This window comes from Rhinatrema bivittatum, chromosome 2 (assembly GCF_901001135.1).
Source record: "Rhinatrema bivittatum chromosome 2, aRhiBiv1.1, whole genome shotgun sequence".
Taxonomy (NCBI): domain Eukaryota; kingdom Metazoa; phylum Chordata; class Amphibia; order Gymnophiona; family Rhinatrematidae; genus Rhinatrema; species Rhinatrema bivittatum.
This window is the reverse complement of record NC_042616.1, coordinates 395,684,467-395,699,394: the sequence shown is the minus strand read 5'-3', so window position 1 is coordinate 395,699,394 and position 14,928 is coordinate 395,684,467. Positions and strand designations below refer to the sequence as shown.

The 14,928-nt window shown below is 40.5% G+C and overlaps 1 protein-coding gene across 1 annotated transcript in view; it reads left to right on the top strand.

The window, feature by feature from the left end:
• Positions 1–14,928, top strand: part of CTNND2 (catenin delta 2) — a 2,320,710-nt gene that overhangs the window by 1,312,181 nt on the left and 993,601 nt on the right. Inside the window, 1 exon segment of the mRNA XM_029590042.1 lies at positions 782–1,034. Within this exon segment, the coding sequence (XP_029445902.1) occupies positions 782–1,034 (253 nt within the window).

The following is a 14,928-nucleotide window of genomic DNA, read 5'->3' as shown; positions in this document are numbered from 1 at the left end:
CTTTGTTGTGTGATCAATTGGAGAGGTAGCTGCTTCGTTAGTGATTTGAATAGATTTCCATGCATACTGCCTCAGTTGTACTCAAATACATCTCAATCATATTCATTAGGGATATCCTGAAAACCCGCCTGGTGGTCCTTGAGGACTGGAATTGCCCATATCTGACCTAAAGGATGCTTTGTGAGTGGAAAAAAAAATGTTGGGAGCCAGTTGTACAGAACATTAAAAAAAAATACATTGGTAAGGCTAGGACGGCAGAAATGGATTTAGAAAGGCTTACAGATACTAGGATGTGAAAGAACGGTGAAATAAGTTTCTGTCTCTATAGCTGTTTCTGGCTTAACGGGATGAAGATATAATATTTCCAATAACTTTCACTTGGGTTGACATGCAGTCCAGCTTCGTGTTTAACTTTATGCTTGTAAAACTGTTTTGCATATTGCATATATTTCTGGTTAACACATTTGTTAAGAGCAACATTCTTGAACCTCATGTATTTAAATCATGCAACAGATGAAGCATTTATTTTATACACACTGATGTGTTCAGTTAGACCTGAGGAACAAGTAACAGTAGATATGATTTCACTCAGCAGGGTATATAACTTTATGGTTTCAAATTTGACATTCTGGGGTTTTTTTTGTTGTTTTCTTTCTTTCTTTCTTACTCTTCTCTATACCCTGTTTATACCTCTGTATATTTTTCCTCTGCCTAGACCTGGTTAAACTTTTCTGTGAACAGGTCCTCAGTTTTTTACTTTGTCCCTACTTTCCTGTCGTAGCCCCATCTTCCCCTGGTGTCGACTCCGTACCCTTACAGCGCACAGGCAGCCAGCATGGCAACCAGAATGCAACGGCGACCTTCCAGAGGGCCAGCTACGCCGCAGGCCCGGCCTCCAATTACGCGGATCCCTACCGGCAGCTGCAGTATTGTCCTTCCGTGGAATCACCGTACAGCAAATCCGGGCCAGCCATCCCACCGGAGGGGACTTTGGCCAGGTCACCTTCCATTGATAGCATTCAGAAAGATCCCAGGTGGGTGAAACCTTTTGTTCTGTTTATCAATGTGCATTTAGTAAATAGAATGTCTCTTAATGCAGTAACCTTGGTACATTTCAGCTGTATTACCAAAGAAATACACACTTAGATATAGATTAATATTCTTTTCAGTGTTCTTTACCTAAGTTAGAATTAGAGATGTTTATATATTTGTTTTTGTTTAGGGCTTTTGGGGATGGTGTCACGGGGGCTGCCTTTCAAAATAGAAAATATACATAGATCATTCTCTCTGGCGGCGATCACACACTGCATTTAAGAGTACTGCATTAGCTAGCAAAAGGTCCTGATATCAGGAAGCTTTGTATCATAGTTGTAATGGCTTGAATTAATGGGATCCTTTAATTTTTCTCCTCCTGAGCAATGCTGTTGTCTTTTAAGGTTATAGAACGGAACCTCAGATGTCTGGCTGCAAACATGTAATGGCAACCGGAAAGAAAATCTGAAGCCATTTCAGGCAATAAATGTATGCTTGTGTGGCCAAATGGTAGCTGAAAAATGTTGGCAATTGAAAATGTATGATGAGCAGGTCAGAGTGTTTTCTTACTGTGTATTCAAAAGCTGACATACCTGAGCAGCATCCTAAGGGTTGATGAATTGATGGCAGAATATGGAACTTTAGGCACCTGTTTACTATAGAGTGTTAAATCTATGCTTTAACATGCATTCTTAATGGGCTTCAGTGGTTCCTTCTCACCTGCTTTGCGAAAGCCCTTTAGTGAGTTCACTGGTCAGTTGGGCCATGATCTTTAAAAGGACAGCTAGCCCTGAGTGGAAACCTTTGGCACAAAATTTGTCCTCCCAAGAAAATTACCTCTTGGCTTCTCTCACCACCCTCCTGGGGATTCCCCATATAGCTCTTCTCCCAGAAGATGTTAGCCGCCCCGCCCCACCTGTAAACCCTGTCACCAGCTTTAATGGTGCAAAAAAAAATATTCCACCCCCCCCCCCCCCCTTTACTTCCCCTTCACGTCCCTTCCATTCCCAGAATACCATTACCCTAGAGCAGTTGGAGAGTCCTCTGGGCAGGAGTGATGCCGAGATGTTCATGCCTTGATGTTGCTGGAATCCAAAATGGAGCCGTCCAATTCATGGTTTCCTTTGCCCCTTGCACGCAGATGGACATATGTTTCTGAGAGGGTCGCAGTTATGTGGAGACACAGTCTGCTGATGCTGTCAGTTAAAGTTAACTACAACTTGCTAATTTTATTGCAGATTGTGAGGTTTATTATCATCTTTGTTAAACTAGTTTAATATTATTAAGTTGCTTTGCATGTGATGCATCTCATTAATTTTTTTTTCCTCATGCTTAGTCCAGTGTTTCGCAACAAAATCTTTGAGGCATACCTAGTCAGTCTGATTATCAGGATATCGACAATGAATATGCATGAGGTTGATTGTGGCACAAACACAAGTGGTAAAGGCTTTTTCCTTTAAGTGTTTTTATTTTCCGTGTCAAACATCAGCATGTCGCATTTAAACAAACAAAAATAGGCCAGCTGTCTTTCAAGGGGCTGCCTTACCCTGCTTACTCACGTAGTTTAGCTTCACAATTCCCAAATACATTCTCAGGCTAACTATTGTCTGGGGTCACTATTTCCTCTGTATTCACATAGTTTCAATCTCACAAACAATCAGGTCAGCAATCTTACAGGAGGTGTCTTCTCTTGGAGTCCCGGGGGGGCCTGTCTTCCTTCCCCTGGGGCTATACTCTTAACCCTGCTCCCAGAGCTTCTCCCTTTAGAGCTACCTGGGTGCCTTACACTTTTTAAGGTGGACTAGGCATCTGGTCCAGCACCGGTTAAGGAGAGTTTTCACATTGATTTGCATACAGTGGAGCCAGTACATGCAAATCTATCTAATGCATGTGCTTTGCAGATAGCCTAAAAAAAAAAAAAAAAAGACTGGCTAGGTATATCCAGAGGACTGAGTTGATTACTGCTGCCTTATTCATATCTTTTGAGTTTAAATTAATTAGCTGAGAAGTTATACATCACTTCTCGGCCTGTTGGCTAAGATCGGTCTAGTAGCTAAGACGTTATACAGTTATCATTTTAATCACATGTATTTGACTTGGGCATTTATCTTATTTTTACAGTATTTTTTTTTATTTAACAGGTGGTTTAATCCTCCTGTAACTCATAGTTGTAACATCATCTTATATTCAATGGGGCTGGGTGACAGGTCATAAACACCCATATTATATAGGTTTTCAGGCTCAATCCCATGCTCCACTCATAGCTTAGATTCTATACTTAATCTTAGCCTAAAGATCAGGGATCAGTCATAAGCTTTATCTGAATCATTTTTATACAGTAGCTAAAATATCTTTACTATTTTAAAGAAAAAAATTGACAATTGAGCCTTCATTTGGTATATGGTTAGGGTTTAACCTGGTCTGTACCTGAGCTCTGCTTGCAAGAATTCAGGGAGGTTTTGGTGTTTAGTGCAAAAAGGAACTCATATGACATTATAGCCTTACAAGAACAGAGCACAGAAATAGATTTCGACATCTTGCAAAATCCAGGTGCATGCTGATTGTATTCTGTTTTTCTGGATAATTATTTTAACACATTTCCAATCCTTTTTGCATTGAAGCCCGACAATTGAAACTAAGCGATAAGTAAATAAGATAGCTTAGTCCTGTGCACTGTCACTCTGTTACTTTGTGGTGGTGTCTGCAGATTGCCCACTGCAACTTCATGCCCACCATGGATTAAGCCCACAGTGCCACAGATGTTTACAGCGTTTTAACAGTCTACGCACTATTGTAGTTTTGCAGAAGGTCAGTGCTTGTTTTTTTGGTTGTTCTGCGTATGATGCCAGGCCATGAAAGAGAGATCCTGCTAGGATGGGAAGCTGGCCTTGAGCTCCTGGAATTCTGCAATAGAAATTATGAGGAATCTCCAAGCCCAGTCAAAAAAGCAGAATATGTTTCATTACCGGCAGAACTAAAAGAGACACAGATGCCTAATTCTAATGCATTTTCTACATCTGGAGGAACTTTGCACAAAAGGAACAAAAAATTCTATATATGATATTTTAAACTTCTGCATACATTATGTATCAAAATAGCACAATATAATCACAGCCTGATTAATAATAAATGTAAAATGCAGTACTGAAGAAATGGTTACTACTCAAAGATGCGGAATTTTAAATGTTATATGCTGAATTTCCCCAGGAACACTGTAAAAGTACATCAAAGGCCCAGCTCTTCCTCCCAGACTTCAGTCCACCCAGCTCTCTTGCTCTTATTGCATGCTCTCCCTCCCAACAGCAGGCTCAACCCTCACCCCAGCTCTCAGGTGCCCTTCTGTCTCCCTATCCCACCTCAGGCTCACCCTTCCCCCTCCCACACATATGGATTTATGCTCATACATTTTGAAATTGAAAGTATGCACGGAAATACCAACTCCAACCTAACTTTGTCCCTGGAATACTTTTTTTAAATGAGTAAAATTGAGTTACCTGCATACCTTTCACATGCAAATAGCAGCAAATTTTCTAGCGAGCCATTAATGCACACAAACTGCATTTTTTGGCATGTAAGTGGCTCATTAGAAAATTTGCCGGTCTTTGTGCGTGAAATGTATGCATGTAAATCCACACGCACACATCATACTGTGCCAGGGGCAGGTGTAACATTGTGCAGGGGAGTTTGTGCACCTGCTTTCTGAGAATTTTCAAAGTGAAAGAATGTGCATAGCTTTGCTTTGAAAATTAGTAGAAAATCTGTGGGTAGAAAGTACTGTATGCATAGATTTTCCCTTCCTTGAAAATGACCCTCCCTTTTCCTGAACGCTAACCAAGTTTTTGTTCTCCTTATGTTTTCTTTATTGTCACTAGTCTTGCCCAACTTCATTGCTTTTGTCTTCTGTTGATGTTACCTTATCCCGATGTATTAGAACCCAGTACCACCTCGTCACTGTTTACAACTTAAAACATACATAGTAACATAGTAATGAAGAAAGAAAAGGACCAAAGTGGTCAAGCTTCTTATGGTAATATCTGCCACACTGTGCAGGTTACCCCCATGTTTCACTTTTACTGAGTGATGAGTTTTCTTGAAAATTCAGACAGTGCTGCTTGACGTGTTTTGCTTATGGACTTGGCCATGGTCCTGTGCTTTTTAACTTATGTCCATGTATCAGTATGTCAGATCATAAAAGTCAGGCCCCTTGTTGGTTGTTGTCTGAATCCAATATCTCTTTCCACCCCACCCCCCTATCCCTCGCCATCATAGCGGAGAGTGATGTTGCAGTTGCTCAAGAAAATCGAGGCTTATTGGTTAAGGGTAATAATGATATTACTTCTAGGTGTAGTGTTGAACTGGTCTAAGCAATGCAGAAGGACTGCATTTCAGTCGCAGGTTTGTTCCCAGGGGCCCCACATTCTCTGGTCCTGCCTCATTCCCAAGAGGGTATGGCGAGGCAAGAAATCCCACCAGGCATTGGAGAAAACAAGAAGTGGATGAGCAGGTTCAAGCTTATTAAAATTGTTTCAGTACCCCACTCGATTTAATCGAGGAAAGTTGCCCAGGATTGTTCTGCTCGATTGTAGCTCAGTCGTGTATTTTTTCAGTATAACAGATTCAGAATTGCTACCTGGATCTTAGATCATTTGCGAACATGGCTTTTACTGTATACTATACCAATATTTTTCATGCTAAGGAAACTTAAGACCTACATTTATCATTTTGCTATACATTTCACAAGGATAACACTCATGATAAAAAAGGGGGCAAGGTAAGATAATTCTTTCATATACCACATTGCTGCTGGAGGGGGAGAGAGAGAGAACCTCTTTATAAGGCTCTCCTACAAGAAAATATTTATATCCTATAAGAGGGGCAACTAGTAACTCGGGCTGAGGTTTTGTTGGTAGCCTAGATTTAAGGGGGGGGCAGTTTTACATGCACAGTCAGAGATATGAACAACACATTAGACAGCAGTGAAGATTTCATGTGATTTGTAGTGACGAAAGGTATAAAAAGATGAGATTTGTACATTGTACTCTCAACCTAGCTTGATAGCAGCTAGGTAGAGAGTACATCAAGCTAGGTCGAGAGTACATTGTAAAAAATCTCATCTTTTTATACTTTTCATCACTCCAAATCACATAAAATCTTCACTGCTGTCTACTGTGCTGTTCATACCTCTGACTATGCATGTAAAACTTCCCCCTGAAACCTAGCTCACAACCAGAACATCACCCTGAGTTCAGAATGGCCCCTTTTATACTGGTATAAAAAGTTGACTAATATCTGTGCCTCCCCAGAAGCTCTATCTCCCTCGCCCTCTTCATCTCCGTTCCCAAAACGGGATTTGTGATAAATATCACAAATCCCGTTTCAGCAGGAACGCATAGCTATCACAGCCATAACGCCAGGAAAAAAGGTGTAATTATTTCCGGCGTTAAAACCCACAACAGCATGCGTTACACTATCGCATAAAACGTTGTGTCCCTCATTTTCATTAACTCCGCCCTAACTCCTACCAGTCCGGAAAAAATTAAAAATTTGCATACGCATCTTCCGATGTGATAAATAACGCCCACGATAACACCCTAATGCAGTTTGATGAGTGACCCCCCTAAGTTCTTTGAATACATTGTGGCTATCATGTTCATTATATTTAAAACTTTTTGTGGTCTATGAGACAACAAGCAAATAGTAACAAAACATCTTTAGAGGATAACTTTCAAACATGTGCGGCTACATATACATTGCTTTGGAAGATTTTATTGTAAAACCTGGAAAGTGATTCATAAATTTTATTATATATATAATATTGACTGGGTAAATGTAACATTGGGACATGCTAGAGAGATAAAGTTCCTGGATGGAATAAATGACAGTTTTATGGAGAAATTGGTTCAGGAACCGACGAGAGAGGGAGCAATTTTAGATCTAATCATCAGTGGAGCACAGGATTTGGTGAAAGAGGCAATAGTGGTGGGGCTGCTTGGCAATAGTGATCATAATATGATCAAATTTGAATTAATGACTGGAAGGGGGACAGTAAGCAAATCCATGGCTCTAGTGCTAAACTTTCAAAAGGGAAACTTTGATAAAATGAGAAAAATATAAAAAAAACTGAAAGGAGTAGCTACAAAGGTAAAAAGTGTGCAAGAGGCGTCCATATTGTTAAAAATTACCATCCTAGAAGCACAGTCCAGTTGTATTACACACATTGGGGTAAATTTTAAAAGCCCTGCGCGTGTAAATCTGCTGGATTTACGCGCGCAGGGGATTTGCGCGCCAGCGTGCCTATGTTGCAAAGGCCAACGGCGCGCAAAGCCCCGGGATGCGTGTTGGGGTGACGTGGCATTTGGGGGCGGGGCCGTGGGCATGGTGCCGGCCCAGGGGCGTTCTGGGGGCGTGGCCGAGAAGGGTGTTGATGATCTAGAGAAAGACTGGGCAAACTGATGGATTAATTGGTAAAACTGGTCATTTCCTTTCCATACGCATGTTATAAAATGTGCTCACTTGAACATGTAAAAGTTGACAAGTCCTAAGGAAAATATGCAAATAATGGCTCCTCATATAATTGCTTAAAATTAGGAGCACACACAGGCGTACTAGGCGTATTTTATGTAATGCTCACTCACTTGTGCAGCCCCTTACTGTATTCTCCTCAGCAACACATTGACTGTTACTCACCCAAGATGTATTTCCCATTTATTACCCAATATAATGATGCACATTTCCTCATGTAGTTAATTGTATTTTTCTAAACTATTGTCTTCCCACATTCCAGTTTGTATCCCTTGTTCCATGTACCGCCTCTAGGCGAACTTGTTGTTCTCAGTTTAAATGTAAAACGATGTGATTTGTATGTCATACAGGAACACGGTATATAAAAATTAAAAATAAATAAATAAATATGAAATTCAAATTCATGTGAGCACATGCCGACACATAGATGTATATGGGTGCGTGCAAACTCACCGTCTTAAATGGCAATGAGCAGATCTACGCAAATATTTTATAACACACATGTAAGATAAATGCCCGTTTTATAAAATGCGCGTTTCTCTAACCCACAACAAACGTGCATATGTTAGCTCATGCACAAACACACACAATTCATGGAAGTCACGTATATCAATACATTGAATCCACATTCTTTTCCTAACTATTTTAAAAACATATGCATATATTTTACACGTGAAAGTAAAGTAGGACTTACTTGCGTAAGTACCGGTATATGCATGCAAGCTGGCCAATTTTGAAACATGCATGCGTACATTAAATTAATCAGTTTATCAATTAATCCACTAGTTCTCCCAGTTCTTCTCCAGGTTATCAAGACCTTCCTGGTTCTTCAGCCTGCACTCCCCCCAGTTAACCCAGATCTCCCACCCAGTCAGTACCACACATTAAGCACTTTTAATATTACATATGCCAAATAATTAGTAGGTGTAAAAATACACACGTAAGTTGGCAAATGTACGTGCATAAATGTTGGCCTTGCAAGGTGACACCCCTAGACCACACCTTTTCTACATGCATATATGTATAGGCCGCTGATCAGCATTCAAGAATTCCACCAAAAGTCTGGTAGTGATGGCTCTAGCTTTATTAGCATGAGGTGCGAGACCTAATGCGGTAATAAAATGGAGGATGACATAATGCCTCTGTATCACTCAATAGTTAGATGGCACCTTGACTACTGTGTGCAGTTCTGGTCGTCGCATCTCAAAAAGATAGAGTTGCAGTGGAGAAAGTACAGAGAAGAGTGACCAAAATGGTAAAGTGCATGGAACGGCTCTCCTATGAGGAAAGGCTAAAGAAGTTAGTGCTGTTCAACTTGGAGAAGAGACAGCTGAGAGGGATATGATAGAGGTCTACAAAATCATGAAAGGACTTGAATGGGTAATGGTGAAACGGTTATTTCCTCTTTTGGATAATACAAGAACCAGGGGCCACTCCATGAAGTTAGTAAGTAGCACATTATAACAAATCAGAGAAAATTCTTTTTCTCTTAACGCACAATTAAGCTCTGAACTTTGTTGCCAGAGGACATGATTACGGTAGTTAGTGTAGTAGGATTTAAAAAAAGATTTGGATAAATTCCTGGAGGAGAAGTCAGTAAATTTCTATTAATCATTAGGGAATAGCCTCTACTTGATGCCAGCATTAGTAGCATGGGATCTGTTTAATATTTGGGTACTTGCCAGGTACTTGTAACTTGGATTAGCCACTGTTGGAGACAGGATACTGGGCTTGATGGACCCTTGGTCTGACCCATTATGGCATATCTTTTGTTCTTCTCCCATGCATTCCCTCCCACTTTGCATGCTGGATTCCTTTTACCTTGTTTTTTTTTTTGTTTTTTTGCTACCACTCCTCCCTGCAGTCTCTACGCCTTCTGCCTCTTTCCTCTTCCATCTCTCTTCAGCTTCTCACCTCGGTCTTCTCCTTTTCCCCTTTCTTTTCTTCTTCCAGACAAGGGCCACCAAAATATTTGGTGTCTACATTCATCTAAAGCCATATGAGATACAACTTGAGAATCTAAATATGTATATCCTAGAGGAGAGGAGAAGACAGGGGGATAAGATAGATATTAAAACAAACAATGACATGATGGGAGTAACATTTAAACTGCATATCCCCTCTCAGTCTCTTAGATCTCAGATCAAAGGTCTTCTTGAAATCCTGACCATAAGAAATTCTCATCTAACTCAAAAAAGAAACTGAGCGATATCAATTGCTGGCCCAAAGTTTTGGAACTGAGTGCCAGAGAATCTTCGAACAGTAACTGACAATAAGAAATTTAAGAAAGACCTGAAAACTTGGCTATTCACTAATGCATACTGCCTGACTGATACTTCCAGTTCACCTTGACCCAGCTATCTGAAATTTGTCCTGATCATTACCCCCCTTCTCTCATCCCCCCCTTTAATATAGCTATGATGGCTTTTATGTGTTAGTCTTTGAAGTACACCCTTAGTTTTAAAACGTTTCTCCTTGTTCACCTGTGTACCTGCCTACCTTTGTAATTCATCCTATGTTTGTGAGTGTCAACCCTGTACACTGTTGTGGACTAGTGGAATGACGGTATATAAAACACTAATAAATAAATGTTACTTGTGCATAAGAATCAAAGCTTTTTCAATAGAAGGGAAGTTATAGAATTAGGATTCACAATATGACGCTTTAAGGGAGTAGACTCAGGAAAAGTTAGGAATAATCTTTTTCTCAGCAGGGGTGTTGGATGCCTGAAATGACCTCCCAATGGGAGGTGGTGAAGACAACAACAGAAACAGATAAAAAGCATGGGATAAACACAGAAGTTCCCTAAAATCAAGAGGATCATATTGAATCATTGGGAATCTTGCACAGAGGGCAGTTACAGCCCAAACCAGCAGGGATAATCTTGCATTGTGCTTCCAAGAAGATATGGGGTAGACTGCCTGGAATGGTGGTTACAACCTTACAAGATTGGGTGGGGGACATGGGGGAAAGGGAGTGAGTTTTGGAATACATTTGAAGATTTGTGTACTCAAAGTGTCTGAGTGCTACTTGGGAGACCAGATGGACTATTTTGGTCTTTATCTGCCATCATTTACGATGTTACTGCATCACTGTACCAAAAACACAGACAGGAGGAGTCAGCCTAATGAGCAGTTTGCTTGGATGATTCCACCCCACCCTACCACAATCATAAATATTTTGTAATAAGCCAAGATACGCATACATACATTGCCCATTGTGGTGGTGTGCTATAGCATAGTGTATCTTTCATGTAAATGCTGGTAACTGGATAAATGTAACAATAAGCAGCAGCACTTAACCATCATCCTGAGAAATTTAATAGCAGAGATTTCTGTTATTGTTTGGCACATCACGCTATCATGCGCCTGATAGCAAACAGAATGGTGCTAAGTACCTTTCTGTGCCCATTTCATACTTTTAATTTCTATGATTCTGATTCTGCAGTTGCAACATTACTTTAAATAATATCAAAAAACGTTTTAAGTGCGAGAGCATTTAAAATGTATTTTGAATTCAAATGTAAAGAGTATTTAAACATCACTCATCTCATAGTGACACCATCTTCACTTAACTTTTCAGGCAGAAGTCAGAATAGGTTAAAAATTGAAATTAGTATCAGAAAAAAGGGCGTGTTTTGGAACTGAGATTTAAGCACCGTAGTCATCAAGTTTAAATCTAAAGGAATTTTTCAACAAAAGATAAGTAATTCAAAGATTTTTTTGGGAAAGGCATTTCAATATTATAAAAATAAAAAAGTGTTGAGTAAAAGATTATATTAATAAAAAATTATTTGGTGAGTTATGAGAACATGAGAAAAGTATGTGATGTTAACTGGGTGCTCTTCTGTATGATGCTGGTTGAAGCCCATTGCGGACAAGAGCCTGTGGATTATTTGGTAAAGAGCGCATCTTTTTTCCGAAACTAATTCCCATTTTTTATTTTAATAGTAAACTTGTGTCTCCTCGTGGGTAATTTAGTTTTATAAAATGGCTTCATCCATTGGCACGAGCCGGCATACACACACTGTTTAAAACTTACCGTCATTGAGGGTAATTTTAAAAGGATGAGAGAGAGAAGAGAGCGAGCGAGCAAGAGAGCACTTTAATAGGGTGAATAGGACTCTATATAAGTACCACTATAGATGGGCACATTCAAATCAGGGTGGGTTTGGAGGGGTAGTGTTACATACACAGTCAGAGGAATGAGCTACAAATTTGATATCACTGAAGAATTTCTATCATTTGAATTGATGAAAGGTACAACAAGAGGAGTTGATTTGTACAATGTAGTCTTTCTTCCAGCTATGTGATGATAACTCTGGTTGTGCAATAAAAAACATTTTCACACCAGTAATACAAGGACAATGCAAAGAAAACAGGTGTAGTTATTTCGGACGTTAAATCCCGCGTTACTATACGTTACTCTACCACATTCCGCACCAGCAGACCCTCATTTCCATTAACTGCCCCCACTTGCATACTAAATTTAAAATTTACCTACTAAGGTGTGTTGTGCTCTTTATTGCATGTTTTAGAGCCATTTAGCGTACATTCAGGCCCTAATGTGTTTTGATGAATGACCTGTTTAGGAAGGTTATTTTAAATTTCTCCTATTCTGGCCTATGGTAAAAATGCTTAGTAAATGAGGCCCTTAGATTGCGAGCCCTCTGTGGCAGGGAAATACTTGTTGTACCTGAATTGTAACTCTTCTTGAGCTTTGGTTTGGAAAGATGAAAAATGAAATCCAACATCCAGAGACAGTGTTTTGTTAGCATACACCAAGGTTGTATGAGAGAATTGAATTTTCTGTACTGTGAGCCTCTTTCATATTCTATGATCCAGGGGTTTAAGACCAACAATCAGCTGTGCCTGCTAAAAAGCACACGTTCATGTTCTCAGATCGGTATTAATTTACTCTCATATCCAGAGGGGTAGCAGGAGGATTAGGAGGCTGATGTACTAATAAGAAAACTTTTTTACATGTAAAATTCTGAAATAGTGTACTTTATTTGCAATAATGCACATTATTTAGGGGGGTATTAACATGACTCGACATTAACAAAAATTTCACTTTTGCAAATAGTAAGATTTTGCTCGGGGTTTGCCAGGGACAAAATTGTATTCAGCTTCTAAATTAATAGCTCTTATGATGCATTATCATGCGAAGCAGCTCATTAATTCAAATTCCGTGAAAACTGGTGCACGAAAACATCTTTACAGGCTGGTTTTCACAAAAAATAATAATACATTTGTTTTTGCAAATATTTTTCCAGGAAATTTTCTGCTCATTTTTTCTGCCTGGCTTTTTTGCATGGGTAATAAAGTTGCACATAAACTCTCCTGGCTAGCACATTGCTATCCGCGCTTGTAAAATGAGTCCAACTGTGATTAGTGACAACCTGAGAGAGTTTCTTATTTTTATTTAGCAAATCTGATTCTGTCTTCTGCTTATGGATTTATTTTATGGATGCATTTTTACAGGAAGATGTATTACTTTGGGAACAGTTGCTATTTGTATAAGCTTCCAGGCATAAGAACTTATTTCTAGGAGTACAAACTATCAAATATCTGTTTTAGAAGTAGCAGCTATAATTAAACGATTCAAAATATCTCAATATGTGAAAGTGCAAGTTTCCTCCCTTCTAAAAGCGTAATTCTGTCTTGCAACATTTTAAATGAAGGACACAAGTCTCCGGTAATAACGAAAAACATCTTTATACCCCATAATTTTGGCACAGCACAAGCTTCCATTAAACATTCAAATTACATAGAACATTAAGGGGTAGATTTTAAAAGGTGCGCGCGCGTGCTTCCCGGCACGCACACATGGACGCACATGTTATAAAACCCCATGGCTGCATGCACATGTGCGCGAGATTTTATAATCTCGCGGATGTGAGGGCGGAGCGTGCGGGGGGGGGCAATTTTATAAGATTACGCACTGCGACGCAATCGGACCTCCCAGAGTTCCCTCCCAGTCCGCTCCAATTAGGGAGCGGACTGGGAAGGGACTTCCTTACCCATACTCCCTCCCTTTTCCCCCTCTGCTCTCTTCTCCTCTCCACCCCCCTAATCCCTTTCTCCTACCTTTCCTTTTTTTGTTGTGTTGCTTACTGCTCCGCTGTACCTGCCACCTCCAGCCTCGCCCCTCCCGCCCTCTTTTCAGGCCCTGGCACTTATTCGCATGCTGGGGTTTACGCACGCGGCCGGGCCTGTTTGAAAATTTGCCCGGCGCACGTAAGACCCGGCCACGCATGTAAACACCAGGATTTATGTGCGCAGGGTTTTTAAAATCTACCCGTAAATCTATATTGAAGCATATCACTCTGATATATCTCAAACCTTGTAACTCTTAACTTTGCCTGACTATCAAACGTGCAGGGTGACCAGTCTTGCTGTAGGTCATCGGCTACTTTGTTAGCTCCTAATCTTTAGTGCAAACCCAGCCATTGAAGCTCCAAAATGTGGGTGCTACTTAGCATGTGATATGGCCGGGGCCCAGTTTCATAAAAGTCTGGAGCCCCGACTTCGTAGCTTCTGTCTTCGAGTTTTTCCCCGCCGTTGAAGCATGGGAGTTGCTATCACACTTAATTAACTGTGCCCCTAATTGCCTTTTGAGTTAACTTCTGTTGTGGGCTCCTTCGCTTCGCCCTGTCTTATCATCTGGCCACCCCGAATGTGGTGCAACTATCTAAGTTATTTTCCTAACTCTTCTGATGATGGGATGGGCGGGCGGGAACTGCAGATAGGACGCCAGCTGCAGCAAAAGGGGTTTTTTTGGTGCACTGGTGCTTTAAATTCTGGGCTGTCCTAAGGCAGTTCCCTTTCACCCCTTCCTGTATTCCCTACATCACCCGCCTACTTCCTTTTCCCCTCTCCGTCTGACATGTTCCTTCCTTGTCTGCTTCTCCCTTCCCCCTGCCTGCCTCACCCATTACTAATTTTCTCCCCAGCCCTGCAGTCCTCAGCTGCACACAAATATTGTGCCCTGCCCCAGGCAATAGTCCATGTCACAGGGGACTAAGTTCTTGTTTCCTTTTAAAAAAAAAAAAATGTTCTGTATATCCTTTCTTTTTTTGCCTTAATATATTTTGTTTCGTTTTTACACTGGCACAGAATAAATTATATAATTTACCTTTTGTTCAGAGCCACCTTCCATATTTTATAAACGCTAGACCCTTAAATGTAATCTTCCTGCTTGGCATATAACAGTTAGAGTCCTGCATGGAAGTATTCATGTGGTAGTTTCTGGATATGCCTTTCAGTGCTAGGCACTAGAACCGCCCCACAAAAACAATTCACAAAGGTACCCTGCACGTCCCCTTCTCTGAAAACAGCACACCTCTCTTCCACTAGAGAACGAGCTCTTACT